Source organism: Aquila chrysaetos, chromosome 8 (genome assembly GCF_900496995.4).
Source record: "Aquila chrysaetos chrysaetos chromosome 8, bAquChr1.4, whole genome shotgun sequence".
Classification (NCBI taxonomy): Eukaryota; Metazoa; Chordata; class Aves; order Accipitriformes; family Accipitridae; genus Aquila; species Aquila chrysaetos.
Genome location: NC_044011.1, coordinates 704,856 through 730,416, shown reverse-complemented (window position 1 = coordinate 730,416; position 25,561 = coordinate 704,856). Strand labels below are relative to the sequence as shown.

The following is a 25,561-nucleotide window of genomic DNA, read 5'->3' as shown; positions in this document are numbered from 1 at the left end:
CTCACTGGCTCCTCGGCCACTGCGCTGAGCCATGCCAAGCTGCTCCAGCAGCTGCCATGGCCGTTCAGCAGCTGTTAAGCCTATAATTGCTCATTGAGTCATAATTTTTTTTTTTTTTTTTTTGTGAAAGCAGCACTGTCAGGGAATTAAAATCTTTTCAAAAGCCCATAAAGATTTCATAAATGTTTCAGATCCAGATCAATGGGGATCTCCCGGCATCTTTACAGCCAGGAGAAGGGGGCAGGCAATGGGGAGACAGGCAGCAGAACGTCTCAACAGCCATAACCGATTAAAGAAATGACACTGACAGGCAGCTCCAGCCTGCAGGAAGTCATCCTCGCCTTTGTGCCAAGACTACAGTGACTCTGCCCGCCCCTCTGGCATGGGGCAGGATTGGTCCTGGTGAATAACCTGGGTGCGAGGTCCCATCTTTGGTGGGGTCCGGGTTATTTGCCTTAAATTCCCATGGCACGCTGCTGACACAGGTGGTGGGATGCCAGGATGTGGGCACGGCAGCACCACCAGACTCCGGGAGAAGCCAACACAGGGCAACCACAGCCACACCGGCCCCGAGCAATAGCCGCATCTTGGCTCTCACGCCTGTGCTGCACCCGTTAGTTGAATTAGCAGATTACCTGGCTCTGGCCAGATGCAGAGATCAGACCCAGCAGTCAGCACAGACAGGGAGGGCACCGGCCCAGCAAACACCCGCATTTGGATTCAGAGGAGCCCACGGTGTCCTCAGGGGTGAAGGTTTGCACTCTGTAAGTTAAGAGTTGTTGTAAAAATGGGATAAGCTTTTCCATTTATACAGCCCTTTCCACACGAGCACTTTGCAAATAGCTCCTTAATTAAATCTCAGCATTCTTCCGCCTGCCTTGAGCCTACAACAGCTTGAGACAAAGCGTGTGCTAGCAAAACCTTTGGAAACCAAAAGGCAACAAGAGGAGCGCAGTATCCGTCATGGGAACGCTGGGGAGTTGGAGTCCATCCCTCAAGTCCTGGGAAGCTTGTTTATGAATTTTGAATGTTCTCAGCAGCTGATGCTCCACAGCTCTGCTGATCCCGCACTGGGCGCGCGGGGTCCGTCCTTGCAGGGAACCTGGCCGACCAGGCGCTGCAGCCACGCTCGGCGCAGGGGCCCTGGTCCCACAGACTGGTCCATCCCATGGCAGGGATGCTCCAGCCCCATGGCAGGACAGACCCGTCGGCCATGCATGCGGTCTGGTGCCCACCCTCGTCACCCTGCGGTAGCTGGGAGGAGCAGGGGCTGTTGCGTGACTTCAAGAACAAGCAACAGTGACAATCGAGCCCCAGCGGGGATGTTGTGGGCGACGCTCAGTGTTTACAGGTTACCGAGGCACTGCGCGCTCCCACCGGCGGCCCCCGCTCCATCCTGGGCACCCACTATTTTTAGCACAAGCATGGAGCTGCCTTTGATTGACTTCCTATTAAGTTTGTAAAATACCGGGGCCAGACGAGCGCGTCGCGCAGCCTCCACAGCACGGCTCCGCCATAACGTGCTTTGCAAGGAAGGGCTCAGGGATGCTGGCTGCCGCTGGCAGGCCCACACCGTGGGGAGGAACCCGGCATCTGGCGGGGGTCAGGGACCCACCCGCCTCTGGAGATTAAACACGCATGGGGCAGCCGTACCCCCGCACTCCTGGCAGAGCCAGGCTGTGCGAACAGCCTGGTTTGCACCCCAGGATCTGCACATCACCAGGACACCGGCACCCTGCGCCCACAGGTGCCGCAGGCACAACGAGCCCCACTTTCTAACCGGGACACAGAAGCGAGAGCACAAACGGGTCAGAGCCAGCGCTGCCAGGGGTTCAGCATGGGACGAGCTTTCTGCTGAGCTGAGCACCCCTTTGGGCACCCATGGGTGCCAGAAACCCCTCACTGGGGGCTAACAGAGGGACACCCGGCACCGGTTCCTGGAAACTGCCCCCCACGGTGCCTGCAGCCCCAGCTGCCCCCGTTACTGCTCACCCTCGCAGCCCCGCGCCGGGCATCACTTCCTCAGCCGTGGCATCAGCTCGCGGGAAGGCCGCCCGAGTGGAAGAGGCACCAATAACTCATCATTAGTGGAGAGACTTCTATTATTTTATGGCAGTTGTTCTTTCCTTCCCGTTGTAACTTTTAATTAAAATCTACAAAAGGAAGATAACTAGTCCCTCTGCATAATTGCGGGGAGTAAATTTTATTGTATAGAGAAGTGGTTTTAATTTTTAATAGACTTATTTTTAAGGAAGAGCAACACTTTGAAGGGAGCTGTGAGCCCTGGTAACATATCAAAGGCGAGAAGAGGAACAAAGATGGGTTTATTACATGTTCCCTATAAAACTGTTATTTTAGGGGAGTTTTGTGCTTCCTCCTAATGAGAGATGAATTGCACCAGCTTCGTTTGCTGTAGGAGGAAAATTAAAATGAAACTGATAAGAGGCCCAGCCTCTAGCTTCTGACTTACCTCCCAATTATAAATGAAAGCTCACAGGCATTCCAGAGATGGGACTTGATGTCTACATTAATTATAAATAAATTATCTACACTTAATGTTTAAATGAAATTCCAGATAAAGCTTTATATTTAGAAGAGCATTGCATCAGTGCATAAATATTTATGCGAGGAGTCTGGATGAACTGTGGCTGCTTCAGTGTGATGTTGGAACAGAGCTGGAGCAGGGAGCCCCAGCCGGGTGCTCAGGGGGAGCAGAGCTGAGCCCACGGGTGCCAGGAGGGGCATGGGACAGTTGGGTCTCAAACCCAAACCACCACCGGCATTTGGAAAGGGGAGGTAACGGGACACACCGGGGCTGCCTCAACCTGGCATTGGCCATGTGCAGAGCAGCAGAAGCATCCACTGCACGTGGCCAGGGCAGCCAGCGGCAGCGGCTTTCCCCTCCCCGTCTTTCTCCATCTCCCCTGAGAGCCAGTGGCCACATCCCAGCGGGACCACCGAGGCCCATGGTGCCGGAGCCAGGGGAGCGAGGGCGATTCTCGCCCCCGCGGCACGGAGCAGGGGCAGGCACCGGAGCCCTGGGAGGTACCTGGGGTCACAGTGACAGGGAACCGGCACTGTAAGCCCAGTGGTCCCAGCCTGGGTGGGGGCTTCGTGGTGGCAGCACGGGCAGCCCCCGCAGGTCTCCCGCCGGTTGACGAACCACGGCAGCTTTCGCAGGGGACGGCGGGACGGGCTGGGCAGGAGGAGGCACTTGGGAAGAAGTCTGGGTCCGTGCCGGGGGGACGGCTGCTCCCCCAGCCCCTCGCTGCCACTGGAGCTGCACACACCTGCCAGTTCCAAAAGGTTTCTCCTGCCTTGGGGCTCAGGAAACATCACCGAGTCCAGCTCCATCCCAGCAACAGAAATAGCCATTTCCCCACAGAACAAACCTAGTTCTCTTTTCCTTCCCAGCATCCCTGTCCCCAGGCAGCCCCAGAAGCCACCAACCTCTCTGCAGCCACCCCACTCACCTTTAAAACCTCAGCCCCGGGGTGGGGGAGGCTGAACGGCCCCACCTGGGTGCAGGGGCTCACCTGCCCTGCCTGCCCAGCTGCCTGCACTGCAGGGGAGCTGCCAGGACCCACTTTTCCAGGAGGTAAACTGAAGCACAGAGAAAAGCTGTGATTTGCTCAACACCTTCTACTATTAACCCTGACCACTGTAGCAACATGGACAATATGTTTTACAACAGAAAATAAATGCTATTCTCCATCATGCCCTTTCCCTGCCGCCCCAGACCAACCCCCTGGCTGCCCCTGCCTGCACCCTGAGCCCTCAGTCCTGACAGCGAGATGCCATTTCAGAGCTTTTTGGTTCCCCAGCAGTGAGAAGGGAACATCATCCGTGCCACAGCATTTTTCACAGCTTCGCCTCAGCTGCTGCAGAAAGTTTTACGGCTTGCGCAGGTTTGCTGTTTGGCTCGGGCTTAAAAGGAGACATTTTTTTATGCTTTAATGTGGCCAGGGTGGAAGAAGAGAAATTTGACAGGCCCATGGCTCCAAGCTGTGTGGAAAAACAGTAAAAGAGAATAAATAAAAGAAGATTGAAATTGTTCAGCCCCCCAGTCACTTGTGCAGCAGTTCAGCCGAGGTCTGGGTGGGATCCAGCATCCTGAGCAGCCACTCCCGTGGTGGGACATCATCCCTGGGGACACAGGGACCAGCCCGTGCCAGCAGCCGGCCATGACCAGACGTGCGGCCCCGGGTGCCCAGGATGCTGCCCTGGGTGCCCGATGTGAAGCCTGAAGGAAGAAACCTTCTCCCTGTGGTCAGGCGCTCCTGGCCAGCCCTTGGAGCTGCTTCATGCTGTTGAAAACCTGGGATGCAGCACTTTTCCAGGGCCCTGAATGCATTTGTCCAATTTCTTTTTGCTGCCTGCCTGAGCCCTGCGTGCTCCCAGCCCTGTGCCCCCCAAAGCATGTGCCAGCCCCCACCAGTGTCTGCCAGCCCCCACAGAGAGTGCCAGCCCCCACCGCAGCCCAGGTTGCTGGCATGTTTTATTAACACACCTTCCTGCTTGCTGATGCCGCTGTTTGCTCCTGCAACAGCCCCAGAGCAAGGCAGGGGAGCAGGGCCACAGCTGATGCCAGGCGACACTTGAAAATAAATAAACACCACATCAGGGTATGAGCCCTCCTGCCTTGCCACGTGGCTCTGCCCTCGAGACTGCACAATTTCTTCTCCCATCCCTGCCATGCTGGAGGGGCCGGGGGCAGAGCACGGTGGGGCTCCTTTGGTCTCCTGGGAAAGATCTTCTCCTCCCCTCAATCCCCTGCAGCCGAGCTCTGCCGGGCCTCAACTGGTATGTCAGCATGGCACTGGGCTGAGCTCTCGGCAGGCCCTCGGGCAGCCTGGAAAAAATCTGTGCTAATCCCCTGACTCCAACGGCCATGTTCGTCCCTCCTGCCAAACGCTGCCACGGATGCTGGTCCCAGCCCCGCTGCGTCCCCCGGGCCATTCCCCGGCTGTGCTGCTTCACCCAGGATTACCTGAAGCACAGCGAGTAACGGTGCCCAACTGCCTCGTCCCTTCGGGAGCGGCTGTCGTGCCAACCGGCTGCTGCACAGGCAGGATGCATGTGGGACACAGCCGAGCATGGAGACTGCACAGAGCATCCCGGCCAGGGCAGAGCATCCCGGCCAGGGCAGAGCGTGCACGTGTGATCCATCGGTGAGGGTTGGCGAAATCGGCCCAGGAGTTGCAGGAGGGTCACCTTCGGTACGGCAGCGCTGCACAGTCCTCGTTCTGCAACGGGAGCGGTATCTCATTTCTTCCTCAATTAGCTCCTGATTATCAGTGTCCCAGGGCCCCTTTCCAGTCTCTGTTTAATGCACCATTAATAATTCATTTCTCAGATAGCAAGAATGCAGCGCGAGGTTAGGGCTTTGTGACTAATAAGTACCAGAGCAACCCTCATCTCCAAGGGACAAATGAAGGGAACAAAAATAAAGCAAAAGAACCAAAGATAATATGTTTTGTGGCCTTTAATTAAACACTGGATAAAGGGTTTGATTACTCAGGTGAAGAAAACACAGGTACACTCCTCCTTGGCGGCCGCAGGCTGCTGGACTCCCGTGCCTTGCTGACACTGGCATTGTCCCACCACCTTCCCTGGCAGCGGAGAGGGAAACTGAGGCACCGTGAGGCAAAACTCGGGTAGTCACCAAGCCAAAGCAGGGGCTGGCCCGTGCCACCCCACTCCCAAGGCTGGAGATTCAGGTGCAAGCTGGATCTTTCCTCAAGCTGGAAAATCCCAGGCAGCCAGATTTGCTCAGTGCCCGGCCCTAACAGTTGGTCCCTGCGGCAGAGAGAGAAACCAGAAATCCTGACCTTTTCCTGGAAAACCCTGGACATTTCCTCAGAAGCCCCAGCACCTCCACGGGGGCTTTGGGGATGGGTGGGAGGCGCAGCCCAACCTGACCAAGGGGCTGCAACGTCCCACTGCGCAGCCCAAGGCTCTGCACTGCGCCAGGGAGGGTAAACGACATTGAAGAACTTCCACGAACACGCATGTGGTCCCACACGGGTTGGGAAGGAAAAGCAGCTTCTTGCTCTCTCCCACCACTGCTGCCCTGCTGTGCCCTGTTTTAGGTAGTAGCAGAGAAACTGTGGGAGGGAAACAAATTACCGAACAAAAAAACATCCATCAAAGTAACCATGGCTGCAGGAGAAGCAGCCGGCCAGTGCATGAGGCAGGGAGGTGTGATGGACTGGGAGTACCATCCAGGCCGATGGTGACAGCACGGTCCATAGCCCTTGGGTGCAAAAACTCCTGCTTCTTCATACAGGAACCCGCAACTGCAGCCAGCAGCACCAGGGTGGGACAGGAGACCAGGTGTTCCCAGTCCGCTGCTCCAGATGGGAGGGGAGAGCTCTTGGCAGGTTGAGTGCCAAGGGGTCAGTGTCTGGAATGGGTGGGATGAGCAGCGCTCCTGTCGCAGCCATTCCCAACACCCGGCTGGGCAGCAGCGGTTGGGGGTGTTTCTGCAGTGGGTTGGGGCAATGGGCATGTCAGGACAAGGCATTCCCGGCTGCCTGCCGAGGGGCAGGGAGAGGGGCAGAGCCAGCACCGGCCACGGAGTGTGGCGAGGAGCTGCACGGCATGTTGGCAGCTGCACATTAAGTGTGACGGGTTTCTGACAGATCCAATTATAAAGCCAGGTCTCAGCAGAATCGCAGCCCTGAGATTTAGTGCATGAAATTTTGTTTGGGAATTTTCCGATATTGCAGCTTGTGCTGTGGGTCCCTGCAGGCCCTGGGCTGTGCCAGCACCCATCAAGCCATCCCTGGGTCTCACCCCCACTGTGCTGCATCCCCTTCCTTCCCCTCGTCCTGCCGATGCACAGCCCAAATGCAGAGTCACCTAAAAGTTGGCAGGAATGAGAGGCAACCCCCCAGGCAGTGCTGAAGAAGGGGGGTACCTGCAGCCTCCTTGCTCTTCTGCCCGATGGAGACGTGCCCTGGCCTCGGCCCCGGGTGCTGCATGCCGGGAACATCCCTGCCCCTGTGCAGCCCCAGGGACAGCCCGCTGGGATCACGCACGGGCTATGGGCTGTAAATCACTCGGGCTTCCAGTAGCTGAGGATCTGCCCAGTCTTTTGCCGCACAGCCCTAGGACAGTATTTTTAGCCCAGCTTCCTAGAAAAGCGAGGTGGGCACGTGCAGGGCAGCATCTGCCTGGGCATTGGTGCCTGCCCAGGACCTTTCAGCCAATTTCAGTCGATTGACCGGTCTTGGGCCAAGGAGGTACCCATGAGGTTCCCTAAAAGCAGTGAGCCTGCGGAGGCAGGAGAGGCGGGAGACCCTTCCCTCCAGTGAGGGGACGAGGCAGTTTGGCCCCAGGGCTGTGGCACGGGGGAGGCAGCTGCAGGGAGAGGAGCTGCGTTTCACCTGCACTACTGCTGGGGAGCAACCTGTGGGCTCACCGGGTCCCGTCTCAAGTAGGGGAGAAGCAGGCAGCCCATTGCTGGAGGAGAAGGAGACACATGGCAAATCCCCCTCAGGAATAACTCCCACCAGCATCTCCCCTCCTGGGCAGGAGGCCCCACACCAGCTCACACCTGGAACACCGGACACCGCAGGGGGAGATCTCTGCGGGGTTTCTTGGCCTTCTGATGAGGAAGCAAACGACTGTGTTCCCCCTCGTCACAGCCCCGTGCTAGCCCACCCACCGCTGCTGGGTCACCCCTTTCCCCAGGGCAACACTTCTGCAGGCAGCACCGTGCCAAGCCCCCCTCTGCCAGCCCACGGCGCAGCCACTGCCTCGTCTCAGCGAGCGGTCCCATCCTCCTTGGCTGACCAGAGACTTGGCCACCCTGGAACTGCTCCTCAGATGAAAGTTGCTGAGTAAACTCCAGGGACCGAGGAGATCTGGGCAGAAGAGGATGTGTGGATGCGAGGCTGGCTGCTCCCCCGCGGCGCTTTGGTCCAAAGAGAAGTCGAGTCTCTGCGCCGAGCACGGGGCTGGCTGCTCTGCCCCTGCCCCAACAAGAGCTGCACGAGTTCTTTATCAAACACACACCCTGGATTAGAGGGTTTATTTTACTTTTTATATAGTGGCTGAGAGGGCAGTGCTGTGCCCCAGTGCTGATAGTGGATCCTGTGATCGTAGGTGGAGAGGAAGCTTGGGATGAAAGCTGGCAATTCTGCAGCACCACAGCTGTTGGATCAGAGCGGCGTCACTGTCCCCTGGCTCTGGAACGTGGGAGCTGTTGGGAAGTCAGATTTGCTTTCACACCTGCAAGGCTGTTCCATCCTCTGCTGTCCACAGCTGAGCCCAGGCTGGCAGGAGCAGCAGGGATGAAGGTGCTGGGGCAGCTCGGTTGCTGCCTGGGGGCTGGGACCCTCCCCACCTCCAACCCTGGCTTTTGTGCTCTCCTCAGGGGCATGTGATGAACAGCTTGGTTACACAAGTACCACCCAGGACACCTCCCCAGGACGAGCAGCTCCTGGTCTTGGCATGCCCGTCACGGTGACGGTGGGGACCCTTGTGCGGCAGAGGCAGCAGTGGCCCCGCAGTGCCCTGGGCACGTGCCTCCCTGTGCCACCGGCACGGCTGGCATCACCCGGCCACATGCCAGGGAGCTTTTTTAGCCTAAGCAAAATAAAACCGCAGTGATTATATTTCCTGCCTCCCTGCTCAGGGCGGGAGGGAAATTGTTTGATGCTAATCCCCTTGTTTAATCCACCAGCAACCTGACATGCTAACAGTCGAGATTAACTCCCGGCAGGGAATCGTTAGACATGCAGCCGTTGGTCATGGGGATGGTGGAGCAGAGCAAGACGAGGACGTCCCCGTGCGTTTTGCGGGCTCCCATGCACTCCTGGCAGCGGAGGAGAGGGGAGGTATGAGCAACATGGAGAGAGGGCTTTTGGTTTTCAGGATCGAGTTCCTCCGCAATGAGCAGTTTTCACCAGGCTGGCATTTCCCCTGGTACAGAAAGGGAGGCTCCAGCTGTCCCGAGAAAGGTCACCTCGGGGGCTGACGTGCTCCCGGGCTCTGGCAGAGATACCATGTGACAGTGAGTTTTTCAGATGTGACCGGGAAGCAAAATTCAGTCCCCAATCCGCCTTGCCCGCAATGCCACCAGACTCATCCTGCTCCCCAAGCCCACGTCCCCACGGGGCCAGAGCCATAGGGGCAGGATGGAGCCACCCCCCAGGGTCACAACCCCCGGCCCCAGGAACCTGCGGTTCAGCCAGGGCATCGCTTTGAGAAAGGTGCCCAGGGACCCTGCTCCAGCTGCTCTGCGCCCTCCTTGCTGCAGACCTGCACCTGATTTTGTGTTTCAATTTGTCTGACTTTATCTTCAAGCCCTCAGTTCTTATTATTCCCCTCTCAGCTAAGTTAAAGAGCCCTTTAATACCTGGCAGTTTTCTCCCTGGGAAGGTACTTGCACACTGTAATCAAGTCACATCTCAGGCTACTTTTCGATAAGCTAAACAGATTGAGCTCTAAGTCACTGCTCAACATCCAGCCTCAGGAAAGGGCCAATCTGAGGCTCTGCCAAGCAGAGTGGAGCCGGAGTTTTTTCAGCTGGTGCATTGAAAGGTGAATTGTTGCTTTCTGATGCACTGATGATAAATGAAATGGGCTGTATAAATTGTAGCATTGCCCTCGCTCTGGGCTGTGAGCACACATGGCTGCCGGAGGCACAAGGGGTGCTGGGAAAGGAGAACACGGGTGCTCCAGGGGCTGTGCCCATCCCCACACCAAACCCTGTCCTGGCAGCCTGTGGGAAGCTCACCTGCAAAAGAGCAGGTGGAAAACACCTTTGCTGCACTTTTGCCAGCAAAACTTGCTGCAGTAGCTGTTTGCTGCGGGGCTAATGGTGCCTGTCTCCACTTACAGGCAGGGAGTTATGATGGCCGGGAACATAAGTGCTTTGGGGAGCTGAGATAAGCAAAGATGCTCCGAGCCACAGGCTTAAATCCAGAGGTTATTGACAGGGGATGTGTCAGGGCACAAGAACTAGTCCAGCAGCCCTCTCTAATGCCCGGGTATTGACAGGGCAATTGGAGTGATGAAGTGGGGCTTCAGGCTGGTTTAATCACAGGACAAGCCCACCCAGTGCTGCTCGAAGTGCCAGGTACCTCTGTCACTCTCTGTGGGGGCACGGCCATGCTGTGCTGCAGGGAGCAGGGTGGCACAGGGCAGGGTGCAGGCCCCTCGGGGGACCCTGGCCCTGGGCTGTGTGAGGAGGGGGAGAACAGAGGGTCCCCCCGACCAGGGGTCTGACCATTCCCCCCGGCAGGAGGACAAGTGTTGCAAAGCAAGGACACTGTGCTGGTGTGCGGGGAGAGCCTGTCGGGAGTGGGCTGGGGCTGGGGACACGCTCGGGCAGCCCCACAACACACAGAGCTGGTCAGACATGGACTTCCAGCCTCCCTGAGTCCCTGTGGCTCCGAAGCCACTTTATCAGCACACTCCAGACCTGATCAATGCGGGAGTGATCCGAATGGCTGATCAGAGGGGAGCAGCCACTGCCTCTGCCCCAGGCTGAGGGATGCAGCAACAGCACACTCAGGGGGAGCTGCCGGCAACAGCCAGGGCAGATTAGCGGGGCTCGCAGGGATGTGTATCCCTGCACCCTCATGTGGGCTGGCCCGGCCACAGGCAGCCTGGGGACTCAGCCACACAAGGCTGGCTCTGAAGGATGCCGGCTCTGAAGGATGCTGGCTCTGAAGGACGCCGGCTCTGAAGGATGCCGGCTCTGAAGGACGCCGGCTCTGAAGGATGCCGGACAAGGTCGCAGCATGGATCGCTGCAGCTTGGCTGCTCCCTGCCACCAGGCCCAAGGTGACCGAGCCCTTGGGAAGGAGAAGCCAGATGGGGCTGGCATTAAAGCAGAGGTGCATAGGGAGGAACAAGCAGAGGCTGGATGCAGACCCACTTGCAAAACCCACAGAGTCCCACAGGGCAATGCTGTCCTGGCCCTGCATCCCATGGGGTCAGGTGAACCCCTTCAAAAATGGGCAAGTTTGGATCAATGTTGCAGAAAATCTTGTTTTGGGCACCAAAGTGGACAACGAGATCCATCTAGGCTGGTAGGAGGTCGTACCACCCAGTTCACCCATCAGGTTAACTCACAGCCTGGATTCTCCAAGCACGAACCAGGGCAATTTGAGCTTAGCAAAAGTATCTGGGGTCCCTGCAGGAGGGATTCTGCCTGGGGAGAGGTAGGAGAGGCCATCCCGGCCCACAGAGAGCTACAAATAACTCAAACGGCCTCATTACCCAGTTTCTGATGAACAGGAGTTCGGTTTCATGTTTCCCCCGGGGCTAACTCCACCTGAAACTGGGCTATGCCTCATTACGGCAGAAGCCGCTGCCTTCAAAGTCAGGCAGGAGCAGCACGCTGCCTCCGAACGCGCGGCCTCGCTGGAGAGAACCGCCGGCAGCGGCCCCGGTGGCCGCAGCGCCCGGTACTGCGCTCCCCGGGAGGGGGGCTGTCCCGGGGAGGGGGGGGGGGGGGGGGGGTTTTGGATGGAGATCACGTTCAGGTATCCAGGTGCCCCTGCCTGCCCCTGCCTGCCCCTGCCTGCGCCTGCAGCCACCGGTGCCCGGGGGAAAAGGCGCCCCTCGCCCTCCGTGGGAGCTCCTTGTGCCCGGCAGGACCGGGCTGGGAGCACGGGCAGACCGCGGCTCCCAGCGCTACCGCATCCCCCCGCCGCCCCCGTCCCCCCACCTCCGGGGTACCCGTAACCCCCCGTAACCCGCCGAGCAACCGCGCTGCTTACCGGAGCGGGAGGTCCCCGGGCCGGCACCGGCACGCGTGGCCGGATCTCGCGGGGAAGGGCCACGCACGGAGCGGCGGGTACGAGCGCCGCAGCCTCCCGGCCACCGGCCGGGCACGGGCTGAGCATCCTCCCGCCGGCGGGCGGCACCCCCCGGGCGTCCCCCGGCTCCCCGGGCATCGCCCTCCTCCCACGGCCGGGCCGGGCCGGGGCTTCCCTCTAGCGACCGTCGGCGGGAGAGCACGCCGGGGGGGGGGCGCGGGATCCGGGGCTGCAGCATCCCGGCCCGGCCGCGGGGACACCGAGCGTCCGGCACCGAACCCCCCCCGCGCCCCGAGGCCGGCCCGGTTCCTACCGCAAGCCCTGCGGCTCCCTCAGCCTCCCCGGCTGGGAAGCAAGGGGCCCGGCCAGCCCAGCTTCCCCGGGGCGGCCCCAGCTGAGCCCGCGGAGCCCCGCGGGGACACCCGGGGCTGCCGGGGCCGGGGCACACAGCCCCTTCCCCGAGCCCGGACACCGGGGCCAGGCGACTCCAGACGCCCTGGTTCAGCCTCAGCAGCCTTTTCATTTCTGCCAGAAGGTCAAATCCACCCGCAGCTCCGGCTGCGTTCCTGCAGGGCTGAGCTGCCCCGGAGGGGCTGAGACTCGTTCTGGGCCACAGGAAGGTTTGGTTGCGGGTGGGTGGGTGGGTGAGGTGGGTCGCTCGGGCCAGTGTCTGCGGGGAGGGGTAGGACTGGGGCAGCCCCACGCATGCAACTCCAGGCACTCACAGGTGCCTCCCTGGGGACCCCTGCCCTGCTGGCGCAGTGGGATCTGGCTCTCCAGCAGGTGATAGGGTGGTCTGGCTCTGGTGCGAGGGCTGTCCCGCATCAAACATGCCTGCACGCAGTGAGCTCTCGCAGTGAATGAAACTGCCAACGCCTCCCTCGTTCCCAGTGCGCACACACGTTTTTAGCGGAGGACCATCAAATTCACAAAGCAGACCGGAGGCTGCCAGAGAAACGCTGGGCCATGTCCTGGGCCCATGTGAAATGGCTGGTTCTTCTGGCAGGGTTGCAGTGACAGCCCTCCAAGCCCGGCAGCGCTGGGGGGCAGGAGGGGAAGGTAGTGGCACAGGGAGCAGCTGCCAGCGGGCAGGGAAGCGTTCATGTATTTTCCCATCCCAGTGTCTCGTCCTTCCTGCATGGGTGCAGCAAAGCCTCCTCCTGCAGTTGCAGGCTCTAGCAAGGGATGTGCTGCAGTGACTCAGTCCAGCAAGGAAAAGAGGAGCAAGCCGTGGCTCTCTGCACAGGCCTGGAGGTAGGGTCCCATGCCAAGGGCAACGGGAAGGGTCCCACTGCTCCAGGTGATGGCCTGGGAATAGTCCTCTTCTGAGCAGAGCCCATGCTAGAAGGACTGGCCGTGGGTGCTGGAGCAGTACTCCAGGTAGTCAAACTCCTTGACAGGGAATGTCACAGCACTCCATTTCTTGTACCTCCTCTTCTCAGCCGGTGTCTCCACCACAAAGTTTTTGATGCAGAGGATGGGCAGCTTCACCTGTCGGTAGATCATCTCCATTCCCCAGTCCTGTGTGGGCAGGGAGGGGACAGTCATGCAGACCGCAGAGCAGCATCCCCAGGCTGCAGGGCCACACACACCTGGGACAGAGGCAGCTTCTTGCTCCCGGGGTACGTCCCGCTTGGAGACAGCTGCACGTGTCCATGTCCCACATGCGCAGCGCGCACATCACATGGGCATGTACTGAAGGGAGATACAGCTCCATTCCTCAGCCAGGAGCTGGGGCACAAGGCACGGTCCCTCCAACTCTGACTGGGCTGCAGTCACGGGGGGATTGCCGCGTGTCCTACTCACCTGGCTGCACTCACTGCACATGATGCGGCAGCCGGGCTCCCAGTCCTTGAAAGTCCGCTGGAACTCTATTTTCCCGGAAACTCTGTAATACACCCTGCAAGGAAGGAGCCAAAAGACACTCTAAGGACAGTGGTCCAGGGGACAGAAACAGGGCAGCACATGTGCTCCCATAGTCACACAGTCCCACAAAGCCCCTGTGACCTCCCCGGACTGGTGTCCCCAAGAAAGAGCTAGCGGCAGGCTGCTGCCACCCCCTGCCCATCCTGGGTGGAGAGTGCAGCAGCTTATGCAAGTGATGCCTGACAGCTGGGCTCTACCTGAAGTTGGGGTTGATGTTAACGTGGTGCATGCCCTCCACAGTGCGGATGTCGCTGCCACGGCACACCGCCACGTTGCAGTTGACGCAGTAGAGGTAAACATCATCCGGGTCGTGCAGCTGCCGCCTCTCGCTGATCCTGGCCTCCTTCATTAGCCAGCTGGCAACGGCAACTTGCTGCAGGTCCCTGATCTGCAGAAGGCAGTGGGAGGCAGGACAGTGGGGAGGACAGGAGGCAGCACAGGGCTACGGGCACAGACAGATAGCAGACATGGCAAGACACATGGCTGGAGAGAGATGCGCTGTCCTAGAGAGCGCAAGCTGCACGGCAGGACGGGCAGGGCAGGATGGGCAGGACGGGATGGGCACGCACTGCCCTGGGCACCTGATGCCTCCCCTACACAGGAGCCGGTGCTGCCCCAAAGGGACAGCAGGTAGCCAAAACCAGGGCATGGGCAGGAGCTGCCTGGCCCTCCTGGTGCTCAGGGCAGGGCCCAGTGCTCACCTTGAGGCTGTACTCCTGCTCAGGCATGGCCTGCACTGCTCTGATCGCCCTCTCCATGAGCTCCACGAGGTTCTCATTGAGCAGTTCACGAGAGACCTCTCTGCTGTTGGCTTTGGCGAGGACGGAGTAGACGCTGTTTTCGGCACGGGCACGGCCCCGGGCCTGCAGCGGAAGGGCCAAATGCTGCGGTCAGCAGAGGAGGGCCGTAGCCGACCCCCCCTCCCCCCCCCACACCACCCCGCGAGGATGGATCCACCCTCCATACCCCACTGCGCCTTGCCAAGGAGATGCTCTGCCAGGGGCTGGGCTCATCCCCAGGGAGCTCCCAGTGGGCGTGGGATGTGAGAGCCCCCATGTCCCACACTCATGGCTTTGGGGCGTTCCGGCAGGCTACCCCCCCATGGAGCCGGGAAGAGCATCTGGAGGGAGCCCAGGCAGCTACCTGCACCATGGCAATCTCGTTGGTCATCAGCCCATAACGGACCACAATGTTGCACTCGGGGATATCCAGGCCCTCCTCAGCCACGCTGGTGGAGAAGAGCAGGTTGAGGGCTCCCTCGCGGAACAGCTTGATCACGTCCTGCTGCTCGTTCTGAGGGAAGAGGGGGTGATGCTTCAGCAGCTGCGTAGGGCTCTGAGCCCCTGGCAGCGCCCGCAGCACCCACAAAGTGCGTAGGGAGGGATAGGTCCAGCTCCTTCCCACCCTCCGCTCACCTGCGTCATGTGCTTGGTCTGGTTGCTGTAGCCGGCACCGGTGAGGACGGCAGCCCTGATGTGCTGGCCACAGAGCGTGGCCGTGTCCTGCAGCCAGCTGAGCAGGCTGTGGGCACTCTGCCGGGTCTTGGTGAAGACGATGCCACGAGCAGTGCCCGGGGGCTGGAAGTGCTCCTGCAGGATCTCCTCCAGTTTGCCCAGCCTGGGGTTCTCATAGCGCCGGTCCCTGGCAAGCGCCTGCAAGCTCATCCTGTTTTCTGCGCAGGCAAACAGGGCATCAAGGGGGACTCCCTGCCCCCCAAATGCTGCCAGCACTAACCCCCCCTCCAGGCCTCTCCATTACCCTCAAACGTGGTGGTGAGGAACCGTTCGGTGGGGTCCTTTGCGTCCCTCTCAGCAGCGTAGAACTGCTGGAGGCACTGGAAGGCGTCGATCATCCGCACCGTGTCGTTGATCAGCAATGCGTCGTTGTACTTGCGCAGGTGCAGTGCGCACACCCGCATCTTGCGACAAAACGTCTCTGCCGCTGGCAAGGGACGGAGCATGCCGTGGTCACGGCCTGGCCCCGTGGCTGCCGGCTCTGCCGCACCCGCACCACCGCCTCCTCACCTCTCTTCTCCAGCTCCATAATGCGCTGCTCGTAAATCTGCGTGCCGAAGTCCTGTGGCAGGCCAGGCATCTCCATGTACTGCTGGATCTGCTCCATCATCTTCTTCAGCTGCTCACCAAAGGGGTCCTGGGAGCAGAGAGGGGCTCAGGACCTGAGGAATCAGGTACATTGCTCTGGACAGCCTCGGAGGTGCAGCCCAGAGCGCCTGGCCTGGGATTAGGGGATGTTCGCACGGCAGGACCCAGACAGTTGCAGGATCCCCCTGCACCAAGGCTCTGGATCAACTGGTTCCTCGTGCTGGCCTGAGCTAAGCGGGTGGAGGGACACAGCCCGCTGGCTCAGCAGGGCTCGGGGGTCTGGTCTTCCACCCAGCGAGCAGCCCTGTGGCTCCAACCAGCTGCCCCTCACCTGCGCTCTCTCCTGGCACAGGTCGTACTGCTTCCTGGGCTGGGGGACGTGGCTCTGCAGGTGCTGCACCTCCTCCTGCGCCGACATGATTTTCTCGGTGTCCAGGTTGGCACAGATCTGAGAGGGCGAGACCCCGCTTCCAGCCCTAAGCCTAGCAGCCCCGATGAGTTTGGGGATGTCTGCCCCGGGCCGCCCAGCTGCCCAGCACCTGCACACCAGGTTATCAATGCCCACACCAAGGGACATCCCGCTACACCCCAGGGGAAGCTGTGCCCGGGGCCATTGCACCGTCTCGGCACAGGACGGGGGGCACAGGACCCACCTGCAGGATGTGCTCTACAGCTCCCTCGAAGGAAGTTGCCCCCCCGGTGCCGGGGGACGCCGTCAGGCCCAGGACCTGTGGCAGGCCCTGCTGCCCGCTGAGCTTGCGCTGGAGGTAATTCAGCATGATTTTGTTGTAGACGCCCTCCTTGTGTGTGTGGTGGCACTCGTCTATCACCAGCAGCGAGAAATCTGCGTCGGGCGAGGGGGGGGGGAGCAGGGTGAGCCATGGCAGAGGTTTGGCCGGGGCAGTCGCACCCCAGCCAGGCCACGGGGACAGCAGCACGTGGGGTCCCGCACCCACCCGTCAGCTCCACGTGCGTGTCTTCCTCCTTGCTGACCAGCGCGTTCTGCAGGATCTGGGCCGTGCAGATGATGACATCGCTCTGCTTCACCACGCAGGCGAAGAAGGACTTGTGGTGGCTGTCCCCACTGATGGCCGTCACCCTGAAGGCGTCCTGCAGCACGTGGAACTCTTTCTTGGCGTGCTGGTCCACCAGATGCACCTGCGCCCGCGAGACCCCGCTCAGCTCCGGCCCCGGGACCACCGCCCGCGAGCCCGTGGCCGGTGGGTGCTGGCACCCCGTTACCGCCGGGGCAAGGGACCGGGGGTCGGGGGGGCACCTTGTTGACCAGGACGGCCACCCTGCCGCCCCGCCGGCTCTCCAGGTGCCGCCGGCAGACGTGGACGGCCGCGCGGGTCTTGCCGGCGCCCGTGGGCAGCCAGATGATGCTGTTGCGGCCGCGCAGGGCCGGGGCCACCGCCTCCCGCTGGTACCCCCGCAGCTCCATCCCGCCGGTGCCGGTGCCAGTGCCGGTGCCGGTCCCGGCCGGGAAACGAAACTCGGGGCGGCGCGTCCTGCCGGAGCCCCAGCGAGGGGGGGCTCCGCCGGCCGCGCTGCCGGGACCGGGCGGGTGGCGGGGCCGGGCTGAGCCGGGCCGGGGCGAACCGAGCGGGGCTGAGCCGGGCCGAGCCGCGCTGCCCGCGCCCCCGCGCCGCTCCCCTCCCGGCCTCGGCGCCCGCCCGGCCCGCAGCGGCCCGGGAGCCCCCCCCGGGAGCCCCGGTCACGGACAGAAACCGAAACCGGGCGGAGCTGCCACAGCCGCGGCCGCCCCGGTGCAGCCCCGCCCCGCACCCCAACCGGCCCCTGCTCCCTGGCCAGTCCGGGCCCCCCGGGGCAGCACCCTGCACCCCAGTTCAGCCCAGTGCACCCCAGCCCGGCTCAGGTGCTCTCTGCATCCTCCCCACCCTGAGCGGCTCCTGTCCCCCTCCCCAGCTTTTGAGCTATTTGGTTATTTGTAAGCCCCCCCCCGAGCACCCCACGCTGCCAGCCCACCCGGTCGTGCTGCAGGGCCAGGCTGAAGGATGCACCTGGGTTTGCACAAGGACTTTTATTTAAAAAAACAAACAAACAAACAAACAGAACAACCGTCAAGTGGAATGGGTGGCAGGGAAGGGGTGGAGGGGGCTGGTCCCACCCTGGCAAGGCCAGTGAGCCGCAGAGCATCACCAGCACCCACACAGCGATGACAGCACGGGGGGGGGGGGGGGGGGGGCAAGGCAGCAGGGGACCAAGCGAGGGTGGGGGACAAGTCAATGCTGGGGTCAGGCGCTCCCCAGCCCAGCACCCAAGTAGGCACAGGGGGAATATGGCCCGCGAGGTGCAAGGAAGGGGCAGCAAGGGGGGGGAGGCAAGCAGGAGCCGACCCCACACCCAGGGGCAGAAGCTGGCTCCCAGCTGGGGCAGAGCCAGGGGAGCAGAGGCCAGTGCAGCACCAGGCAGAGGCCACTGACCCAGCAGGCAGGGCTACCAACCCTCACCACTCCTGGCCAGGCGAGGGGCAGCCCTGGCTGGCAGCAGGAGCAGGCAGGGAGCACTGTACAGACTGCAGCTGGGCCCCTGCCTGGGGCACAGGTAGGGCTGAGGGCTGACCTGCCCCCAGGGGGAGGGAAGAGCTGATAGAGGCAGCAGGAGCTGGGGGGGTGTGGGGGCAGAGCACCCCCTCACAGCAGGACCCGAGACCACGCGCAGCATCATTGCCCGCAGCCCAGGGCGGGCAGGGTTGAGCCCTGCCGTACATTCAACAAGAGGGGCAGGAGCTGCCTGTGCGTGGACGGAAGCAGAAAACCAAAGCACTTGTGTGCCCCTGCCCTGTCGCAGAGAGCCAGGGCAGAAGGCATGACCCTGGGGAGGAGGGAAGCGCCGGTGTGGGGCAGGGGGGGTCCCAGCCCCCCAGGGAGAGGCAGGAACTCAGCACTGCTGCTGCCCCTGCCCCAGATAGATCCCGATGAGGCGGCTCCAGCCCTGCTGCTCACATACCCCCAGGAGAGGCAGCCACCAGCTCGGGATAAAAGCACCAGGCACCCCCTACCACCTTGCCAGCCCCCCCCAAGGGAAGGCCCAGCTCCCCCAGGCTGCTCAGCACCAACAAACCCTCCAGCAACCCCTGCCCACGGAGCGGGGCTGGGGCCCACAGGCAGCCCTGTCCCTCTCGTGGGGGGGCCAGTGGCCAAGGCAGGTCAAGGCCAGCTCCCCTACTTGTCGATGAGCCCCCCCTCCTTGAGCTTGAAGTAGAAGAACTTCTCCAGGGTGTTGGCACACTTGCAGTAGTCACTGTCAGGCGGGTTGTACTCGCGGCAGTTGGTGATGATGCGCTGCAGGTCGGCAATGAACAGCTTCTTGGTGACGTAGTAGCGGTTCTTCAGGCGCTCGGTCATGGTCTTCAGGTCTGGGGGTGGGGAAGGGTCAGGTCCCCCAGGCCTCTGTGCCCCCCAGCCACAGAGCTGGACACCAACCGAGGGTCCTGACTCACCCCTCTCTCTTCTGGACTGTCCTGGGGCTCCCAGCACCCCAACCATGACTCCCTAGCCCAGACCCCACGACAGGGGGTCTTCAGCCCTCCCTCCACCATCCTGCGCTGGGGTTCCAGGCACAACCACCTACCGATGGGGAAGCGGATGATTTCATAGTAGTCCGGTGCCTCCGACTTCTTCACTGGCTCCATGAAGGGCCACGCGCTGGGGTGGGTCTGGGGAGAGGGCAGGGGGCAGGTTACAACAGCGAGTACACGCAGCCCCTGCCTGCCGCAGCACACGGGGGTCCCGCTCCCCGTGCGCCTGGGTCACCCCACCTGCCCCCCAAGGGCAGAGCCCAGGACAGCCTATCCCGGGGGAAGCAGCTCCGAGGGCTGTCGGGGAGACAGGCACCCCGGAGCGCAGGATCCCCTCCTGCCGCACCTTGATCTGGGCCAGGAGGTTCTTCAGGGTGTTGTAGAGCTGGTCCGGATCCTTCAGCTCTTTTCTGCAGGACAAAACCAGCACCCATCAGCCCGAGGGCGGGCAGCCTCTCTCCATCCCGGTGCTCCCACCTGCCCAACCCAGCACCGGGCCATGGCCGGGGCGGCACGGGGCAGTGCCAGGAGTGAGGAGCAGCCCAAGCCGAGCCCCCGCAGCCCGGCTGCTGCAGGACACCCACCCCCTCTGCGCGGCACTCACCCCTTCTCCTTCCCCAGTGGTTTCCATCCCGTTTCTCCTGGAAGACAAGCGTCAACATCACCATGTCTGCCCCACACCAGTGGGTGAGGGAGGATAGAGCCCTCCTGCCAGACAGCCCTTCCCCACCAGAAGGTGGCCGGACTCACGGATGCCAGGGACACTCTCGATGGGGATCTGCCGCACACCCTCCTTGAAGCAGGTCAGGCCAGGGTAGACCTTGCGGATCTGCGCCTGCTTCCTCTCAATCAGCTTCTTGATGATCTGCAGCAGGAAGGGGAGGTTGGAAGCGGGGAGGTGAGCAGGGACTGCAGGATGGTCCGGGGAGCCAAACCGTGATGTGGGACCCCACGGGCCCAGAGCACCGGCTGCACCCGCTGCCCAGGGCTGGAGCCAAGCCCAGCCACTGCAAACACCACCGCAGTGTCCCTCCCCTCTCGACCCTGCTCCCAGGGGAGATTCAAGGGCTGGTTCCCAAGGGCCGGCACATCCCCACCCCTCTCCCCTGCCTTTGGGAGGCAGCTGGCAGGGGCCTGAGCAGGCAGACCCTGGCAGCACCCGCCTGCCCGCAGGACGTACCTCCTTCTGCTTCTTGATGATGTGGGAGAGCTCGGTGTAGGGGATGCGGGGGTTCAGCTCACACTCCATCAGGGTTGCCCCCTCGTAGTCCTTGATGTAGCCCAGGTAGCGGCTCTTGGGGACCTTGATGTCCTTGGAAAAGCCCTAGGAGGGAAAGGGCAGGTGGGAGGGGGCTGGCGGGCAGGAAGGCTGAGGGGAACCACCCCGGGGGAAGCAGCCCACCTGCTTCTTGAAGTAGCCGATGGCGTACTCGTCTGCATAGGTGAGGAAGTAGAGAATGTTGTGCTTGATGTGGTACTCCTTCAGGTGGTTCATCAGGTGCGTCCCGTAGCCCTGGGGGAGCCGCCGTGAGACGGGGACCACCCGTGCCCCCAGGGCAGCCCAAGTCAGATGGGATGCACGGCCCCCTCCCACCCACGGACACAGGCAGCTGGAGGACGTTCCTGAGCAATCGCTGCCGCTCAGGGCTGGCCAGTGCCGAGCGGGTCTGGCTACCCCAGGGGCTGGGACACCCCCGGGCTCTACCAGCTACAGCAAGACCATCCTTCCCCCCCACAGCCCCCACCCACTGCCCCACTCCTCCCCACCCTGCAGCCACTGCACTGTGCTGCCAGGGACCCCCGTGCCATGCCCACCACCTGCCTCCCCACTCTCACCTTCACTTGCTCGTTGGACGTGACAGCGCAAAAGACGATCTCCGTGAAGCCCTGGGTGGGGAACATGCGGAAGCAGATCCCCCCGATCACTCGGCCGTCCTTGATCAGTGCCAGGGTCTTGTGCTTCCTGCGGGCAGCGAGGCTGAGGGTGAGATGGGAGTACCCTGTACCAGCCCCCCCTGCACTCCCCAAGCCACGCACGGGTCGAAGACGAGGCGGGTGATGTACTCCTTGGGCATGCGGGGCAGCTGGTGCGAGAAGACATTCTGCAAGCCCACCAGCCACATCAGGATCTTCTTGTTGGACTTCTGCGAGAGCGAGTTGCCGATGACATGGAACTCGATGATGCCGCGGCGCTCCTCCAGCCGGGCCGTCTCGTCCCGTGCCGCATTTGCCGACAGCAGGCTGGTCTGGGGGGGCGCAGGGGGTTTCACTGGCCACGGCACACTGTCCGCAGGGGGAGACCAGCCAGGCCCCGGCACACCAGGAAAGCAGCTCTGTGGGCCCTGGCGAGCACCACGGCCACCTCAGTGCCCCCAACTCCGTACCTCGGGGCCCAGCATGGCAGCGGGGTCCGTGATGGTCAGCATGACCTCGTTCACCAGCTCCATGGGGATGTCTCCCATGACACGGATCCGCTTGGCATCTTCCAGCGTCAGGCTCTCGGGCAGCTTCCGCTTCTCCCCTGGGGACCGGAGCAGAGCAGCACATCCAGCGCCAGGAGGGACCAAGGAAGGTCCCAGCTCCCCCGGTGCCAGGCTCACGCCAGCCCTACCTGGCAGGGGCTCCGGGGTGCTGGCATCCATGCTCACTGCAGAGCTGCTGTTGCTGAGCTTCTTGCTGAAGAGCGGAGTGGTGGGCACGGCGACGGTGCTGACCGCGGCTGGAAGAGACCAACGATGCCTGTGACTGCCAGAAAGCAGCTCGTCACGCTGCAGCAGCCCAGCCACTGCCACCAGCCAAGGCTCACCCGCACCTCGGTCCTTTATCCTACAGCGCCCGAGTTGGGGGGGCTGCTCCCCGAGATACCTGGGCGAGACACCAGCTGGGCACCCTCCGCGGCTGGTATGGTGAAATCAGCCTCCCAGATCGGGGAGTTCTCGCCATAGATCTCCTCCTCCAGCATGGACAGGAACCTGGCAGGGAGCAGCACGTTGGCCACACTCAGTGTGCGAGTGCCCTGAAGGAGGAGAGCCTCCCCAGTGGCACAGCAGCCATCCCCGCATCAGGCACCTACTTGGGGAAGTGGGTGAGGATCAGCGTCCGCTTTTCTGGCACCAGCTTGTCCTTCTCCACCCGGAACTTCTCCAGCAGCTGCCGGCGGGTGACTGTGAAGATGGACTTCAGGAGACTGCGCCCGAAGACGTGGGTGGTCTCATAGCGGGGAAGGCTGTCGCAGCTTTGTGGCACGTGGCAGTAGCACAGCCACCTAGGAGACAAGAACGTGCTCCAGTGACAGGGCTGGGACCAGCAACCCCGGAGCATCTGCACCCCTCCTGGGACTACACTGCTGGAAGCAGGGACCAGAAGAGCAGGCATCCGGGGGGGGGGGGGGGGGGGGGTCACAGCTGACGTTATTTGGAACAGTCTCCCCACTGGATGCCTGCCCTCCTAATGGACCAACAACCCTGGAGAGCTGGGGAGAGGCGAAGACCCTGGGAGTCACGGGTCAGCCCCACGCAGGGGTGGGAGGAGCGGGCAGACCCCCAGGCTGGCTGGCTCAGACCCCCTCCCGCCCTCACCTTGTATAGTTGACCTTGTAAGTGGCCACATCATCATTCTGGGAGCGCTGCCGGAACTGGGAGGGTGTCTCCAGCTTCCAGTAGTTGAGGCAGAGCAGGAACATCTTGGAGAGTTCGTACATGGTCTGCCGCTCCTTGGGCGGCAAGTGGCTGAACTTGTACTGGACGAAGTTGAGGACTCCCTGGGCGGAGGAAGGGGAGGTGGAAGGGTGCTGGGTGCTGCACCAGACCCTTCAGTGCTGCCCCCCAAGAGGGAGGGGACCATGCAAGAGCAGCAAAACACAGGACAAGTCATGAGTGCAATGAGTGAGCCTGACAGCAGCCTCACCTGCTCAATGTTTGGTTTCTCAAAGGGGGGGCTCCCCAGGGACCCCTCGACCACAGGCTGGCTCATCTGTAGGATGCACTTCCGCAGGAGCTGTGAAGACACCGTCAGACACAGTTACTGAAGTCCCAAGAACCAGACACACCACGAGCGGTGGGAGTGGCAGAACGGTGCTGCAGGGCTGCACCGATTCATGCAGCCAGGAAGGTGCCAGGGTCCACCTCGGAGCACAGCCGTTTATTCCCTGGAAACCTTCCTTCCAGGGGAATTCAAGGCCCGGAGAGCAGTCGCTCCCAGGACAGGGTCAGCATTTCAGGTCTCTAGCTGGGCTGGTGGGGTGGCTCACAGCCACAGACAGAGCACAGCTCCCAGCAGAGCAGGCAGAGGACAAGCAGCAGGACAGCAGCCCCAGCTCCCCAGCAATGCTGGGGACCCCTGCACCAGCCCCACCATGAGCGGGGCAGCGAGATGTGCCCAGCCCCAGACGCACCTTGAACAGGTAGAAATACACCTGCTTGGTGTCCGTGTCCTCCTCCTTGTGCACCGACATGAAGAGGTTTTCCACATCCACCACCATGCCCAGCAGCCTGTTGATCTCCTCCTCCGAGACATTCTCCAGGTGGGACACGTGGTCCGCTGTGGCGGAGAGAAAGCCGCAGTGAGACGAGGGTGGGGGTCAGCACCGCTCCCCCTCCCCATGGGGGTCCCAGGCGCCCCGTGGGGGGGTTACCCAGTGCGTGGCTGCAGCTCCGGCAGGGCTCGCTCAGGTTGGTCACCGGCTGCTGCAGGTCCATGCGAGGGGCGGTGGGAGGGTTGGGGTTCTTCCAGCCATTGCACTTGCAGGCATCATTGGCCTGGGACAAGGGACAGGAGAAGCCGTCACGCAGCAGCCCAGGCACTGCTTCGTGCCAAGGCTGCCGCCTTCTCCAGCCAAACAACTCCCCCTGCAAAGTCTCCTCCACCTGTCCCACCCATCCCTATTTATCCATCCCAGCTTTCCACCCTGCATGACCCAGCACCCTAACACTCTTCCACATTTCCCCTGTGTGCAGCCCCAGGATCTGCACCCCCTGCCCACGGATGTCATTGCATCTCCCTTGCACAGCTCAGCACTCTCCTCCTGCACCCCCCAGCCATGGACGGCCCAGCACCTCCTTCCTGCACCCCCTGCACAGCCTAGCACCCTGCTTCTGCATCCCCTGCCCATGCATGTCCTTGCACCCCTCCTGCACAGCTCATCCCCCCCCCCTGCACCCCTCTGCACAGCTCAGCACCCCGCTCCTGCATCCCCTGTCCATGCATGTCCTTGCATCCTCCTTCTGCACCCCCTGCACAGCTCTGCACCCCCCTTCTGCAACCTCCTGCCCATGCATGTCCTTGCACCAGCCTCCTGCACCCCCTACATGCTCCTCCTGCATCCCCTGCCCATAAATGTCCTTGCACCCCCGCTCCTGCATCCCCCACCCATGCGTGTCCTTGCACACTCCCCCTCCTGCACCCCCGTCCTGCATCCCCTGCCCATGCATGTCCTCGCATCCCCTCCTGCACCCCCTGCATGGCTCAGCACCCCTTCCTGCATCCCCCGCCCACGCACGGCCTTGCACCCCCCCTCCTGCACCCCTTGCCCATGCACACCCCCCCGCCCCCGCCGGTCCTGCCCGGTACCGGTCCAGCCCACCTTGCAGGCCGAGAAGACCCCCAGCTTCTCCAGCTTCTTGCCGCGGGGGAACCCCCGCACCTGCGCCTTGCGCTGGCTCGCCCGCTGTTGCTGGCTCAGCCCGGGTCGCGCCGGATCGCTGGACCCCGCTCCTCCCGCCGCCCCGCTCCCCGTCGCCGTCCCCGGGCCCGGCGGGGGCCGCCCGGGCTGCGCGGCCTCCGGCTCCGCCATGCCGGGCCCGGCGTGCGCTCCGCGCTCACTGCGCCTGCGCGCCGGGCACGCCGGGATCGGTAGTCCGTTGCGGGGAACCGGGGGGGTCCGGTGATACCGGGGCCGGTTCAGGCCTCCCGCAGCCCCGGGCGGGAGCTCCGCTCCCTCCCGGGGCTGCGGGAGGCCTGAGCCGGCCAGGGAGGATGGAGGTCCGGACCCGACGGGGACCAACCACTCCGAGACCCCCTCCCGAGGCGGTGCCGGCGGCGCGGGCCCATCACTGCCCGGTGGCGTCCCCGCTCCGGTAACCGGTACCGTGCCCGGTTCGACGGTGCTCGGCGCTGCACGGCGCGTTCCGCGCCCCGCACCCTCCTCCAAATATGGAGTGCGGCCCCGCCTTCTCCGCCAAATATGGGGTGAGGCCTCGCCCCTCCACCTC

The 25,561-nt window shown here is 62.4% G+C and overlaps 3 protein-coding genes across 7 annotated transcripts in view; all 3 read right to left on the bottom strand.

The window, feature by feature from the left end:
- Positions 1-12,046, bottom strand: part of ZNF385C (zinc finger protein 385C) — a 99,586-nt gene extending 87,540 nt beyond the window's left edge. For 2 of the 3 annotated variants that reach the window (XM_030021677.2, XM_030021678.2), the window contains exon 1: positions 11,742-12,046. In XM_030021677.2, the coding sequence (XP_029877537.1) occupies positions 11,742-12,018 (277 nt within the window). In that variant the 5' untranslated portion in view covers positions 12,019-12,046. Of the gene's footprint in view, positions 1-635; positions 730-11,741 lie in introns of those variants that run through there. The other variant, XM_030021680.2, reaches the window with a different exon arrangement.
- Positions 12,047-12,664: 618 nt separating this feature from the next.
- Positions 12,665-17,633, bottom strand: DHX58 (DExH-box helicase 58). 3 transcript variants are annotated; one of them, XM_030023495.2, is made up of 12 exons: positions 17,085-17,633; positions 16,765-16,966; positions 16,462-16,652; positions 16,140-16,214; positions 15,731-15,857; positions 15,465-15,647; positions 15,122-15,378; positions 14,850-14,999; positions 14,408-14,569; positions 13,904-14,148; positions 13,587-13,680; positions 12,665-13,301 (listed from the first exon to the last, which is right to left on the bottom strand). In XM_030023495.2, the coding sequence occupies exons 1-12, from the start codon at positions 17,250-17,252 to the stop codon at positions 13,122-13,124; spliced, it is 2,034 nt and encodes a 677-aa protein (XP_029879355.1). In that variant the 5' UTR covers positions 17,253-17,633; the 3' UTR covers positions 12,665-13,121. The 3 variants fall into 3 exon arrangements, with proteins under 3 accessions (XP_029879355.1, XP_029879354.1, XP_029879357.1); XM_030023494.2 differs by having other exon boundaries at positions 16,140-16,256; positions 17,085-17,626; XM_030023497.2 differs by having other exon boundaries at positions 13,904-14,094; positions 16,140-16,256; positions 17,085-17,621.
- Positions 17,634-17,845: 212 nt separating this feature from the next.
- Positions 17,846-25,470, bottom strand: KAT2A (lysine acetyltransferase 2A). The gene is made up of 18 exons (XM_030021291.2): positions 24,934-25,470; positions 23,986-24,109; positions 23,746-23,891; positions 23,259-23,348; positions 22,931-23,112; positions 22,426-22,617; positions 22,218-22,324; positions 21,964-22,071; positions 21,737-21,873; positions 21,390-21,598; positions 21,189-21,315; positions 20,755-20,865; positions 20,533-20,676; positions 20,103-20,217; positions 19,957-19,993; positions 19,699-19,762; positions 19,406-19,490; positions 17,846-19,190 (listed from the first exon to the last, which is right to left on the bottom strand). Exons 1-18 carry the CDS (start codon positions 25,141-25,143, stop codon positions 18,997-18,999), a joined length of 2,382 nt encoding a protein of 793 aa, XP_029877151.1. The 5' UTR covers positions 25,144-25,470; the 3' UTR covers positions 17,846-18,996.
- Positions 25,471-25,561: the final 91 nt, after the last annotated feature.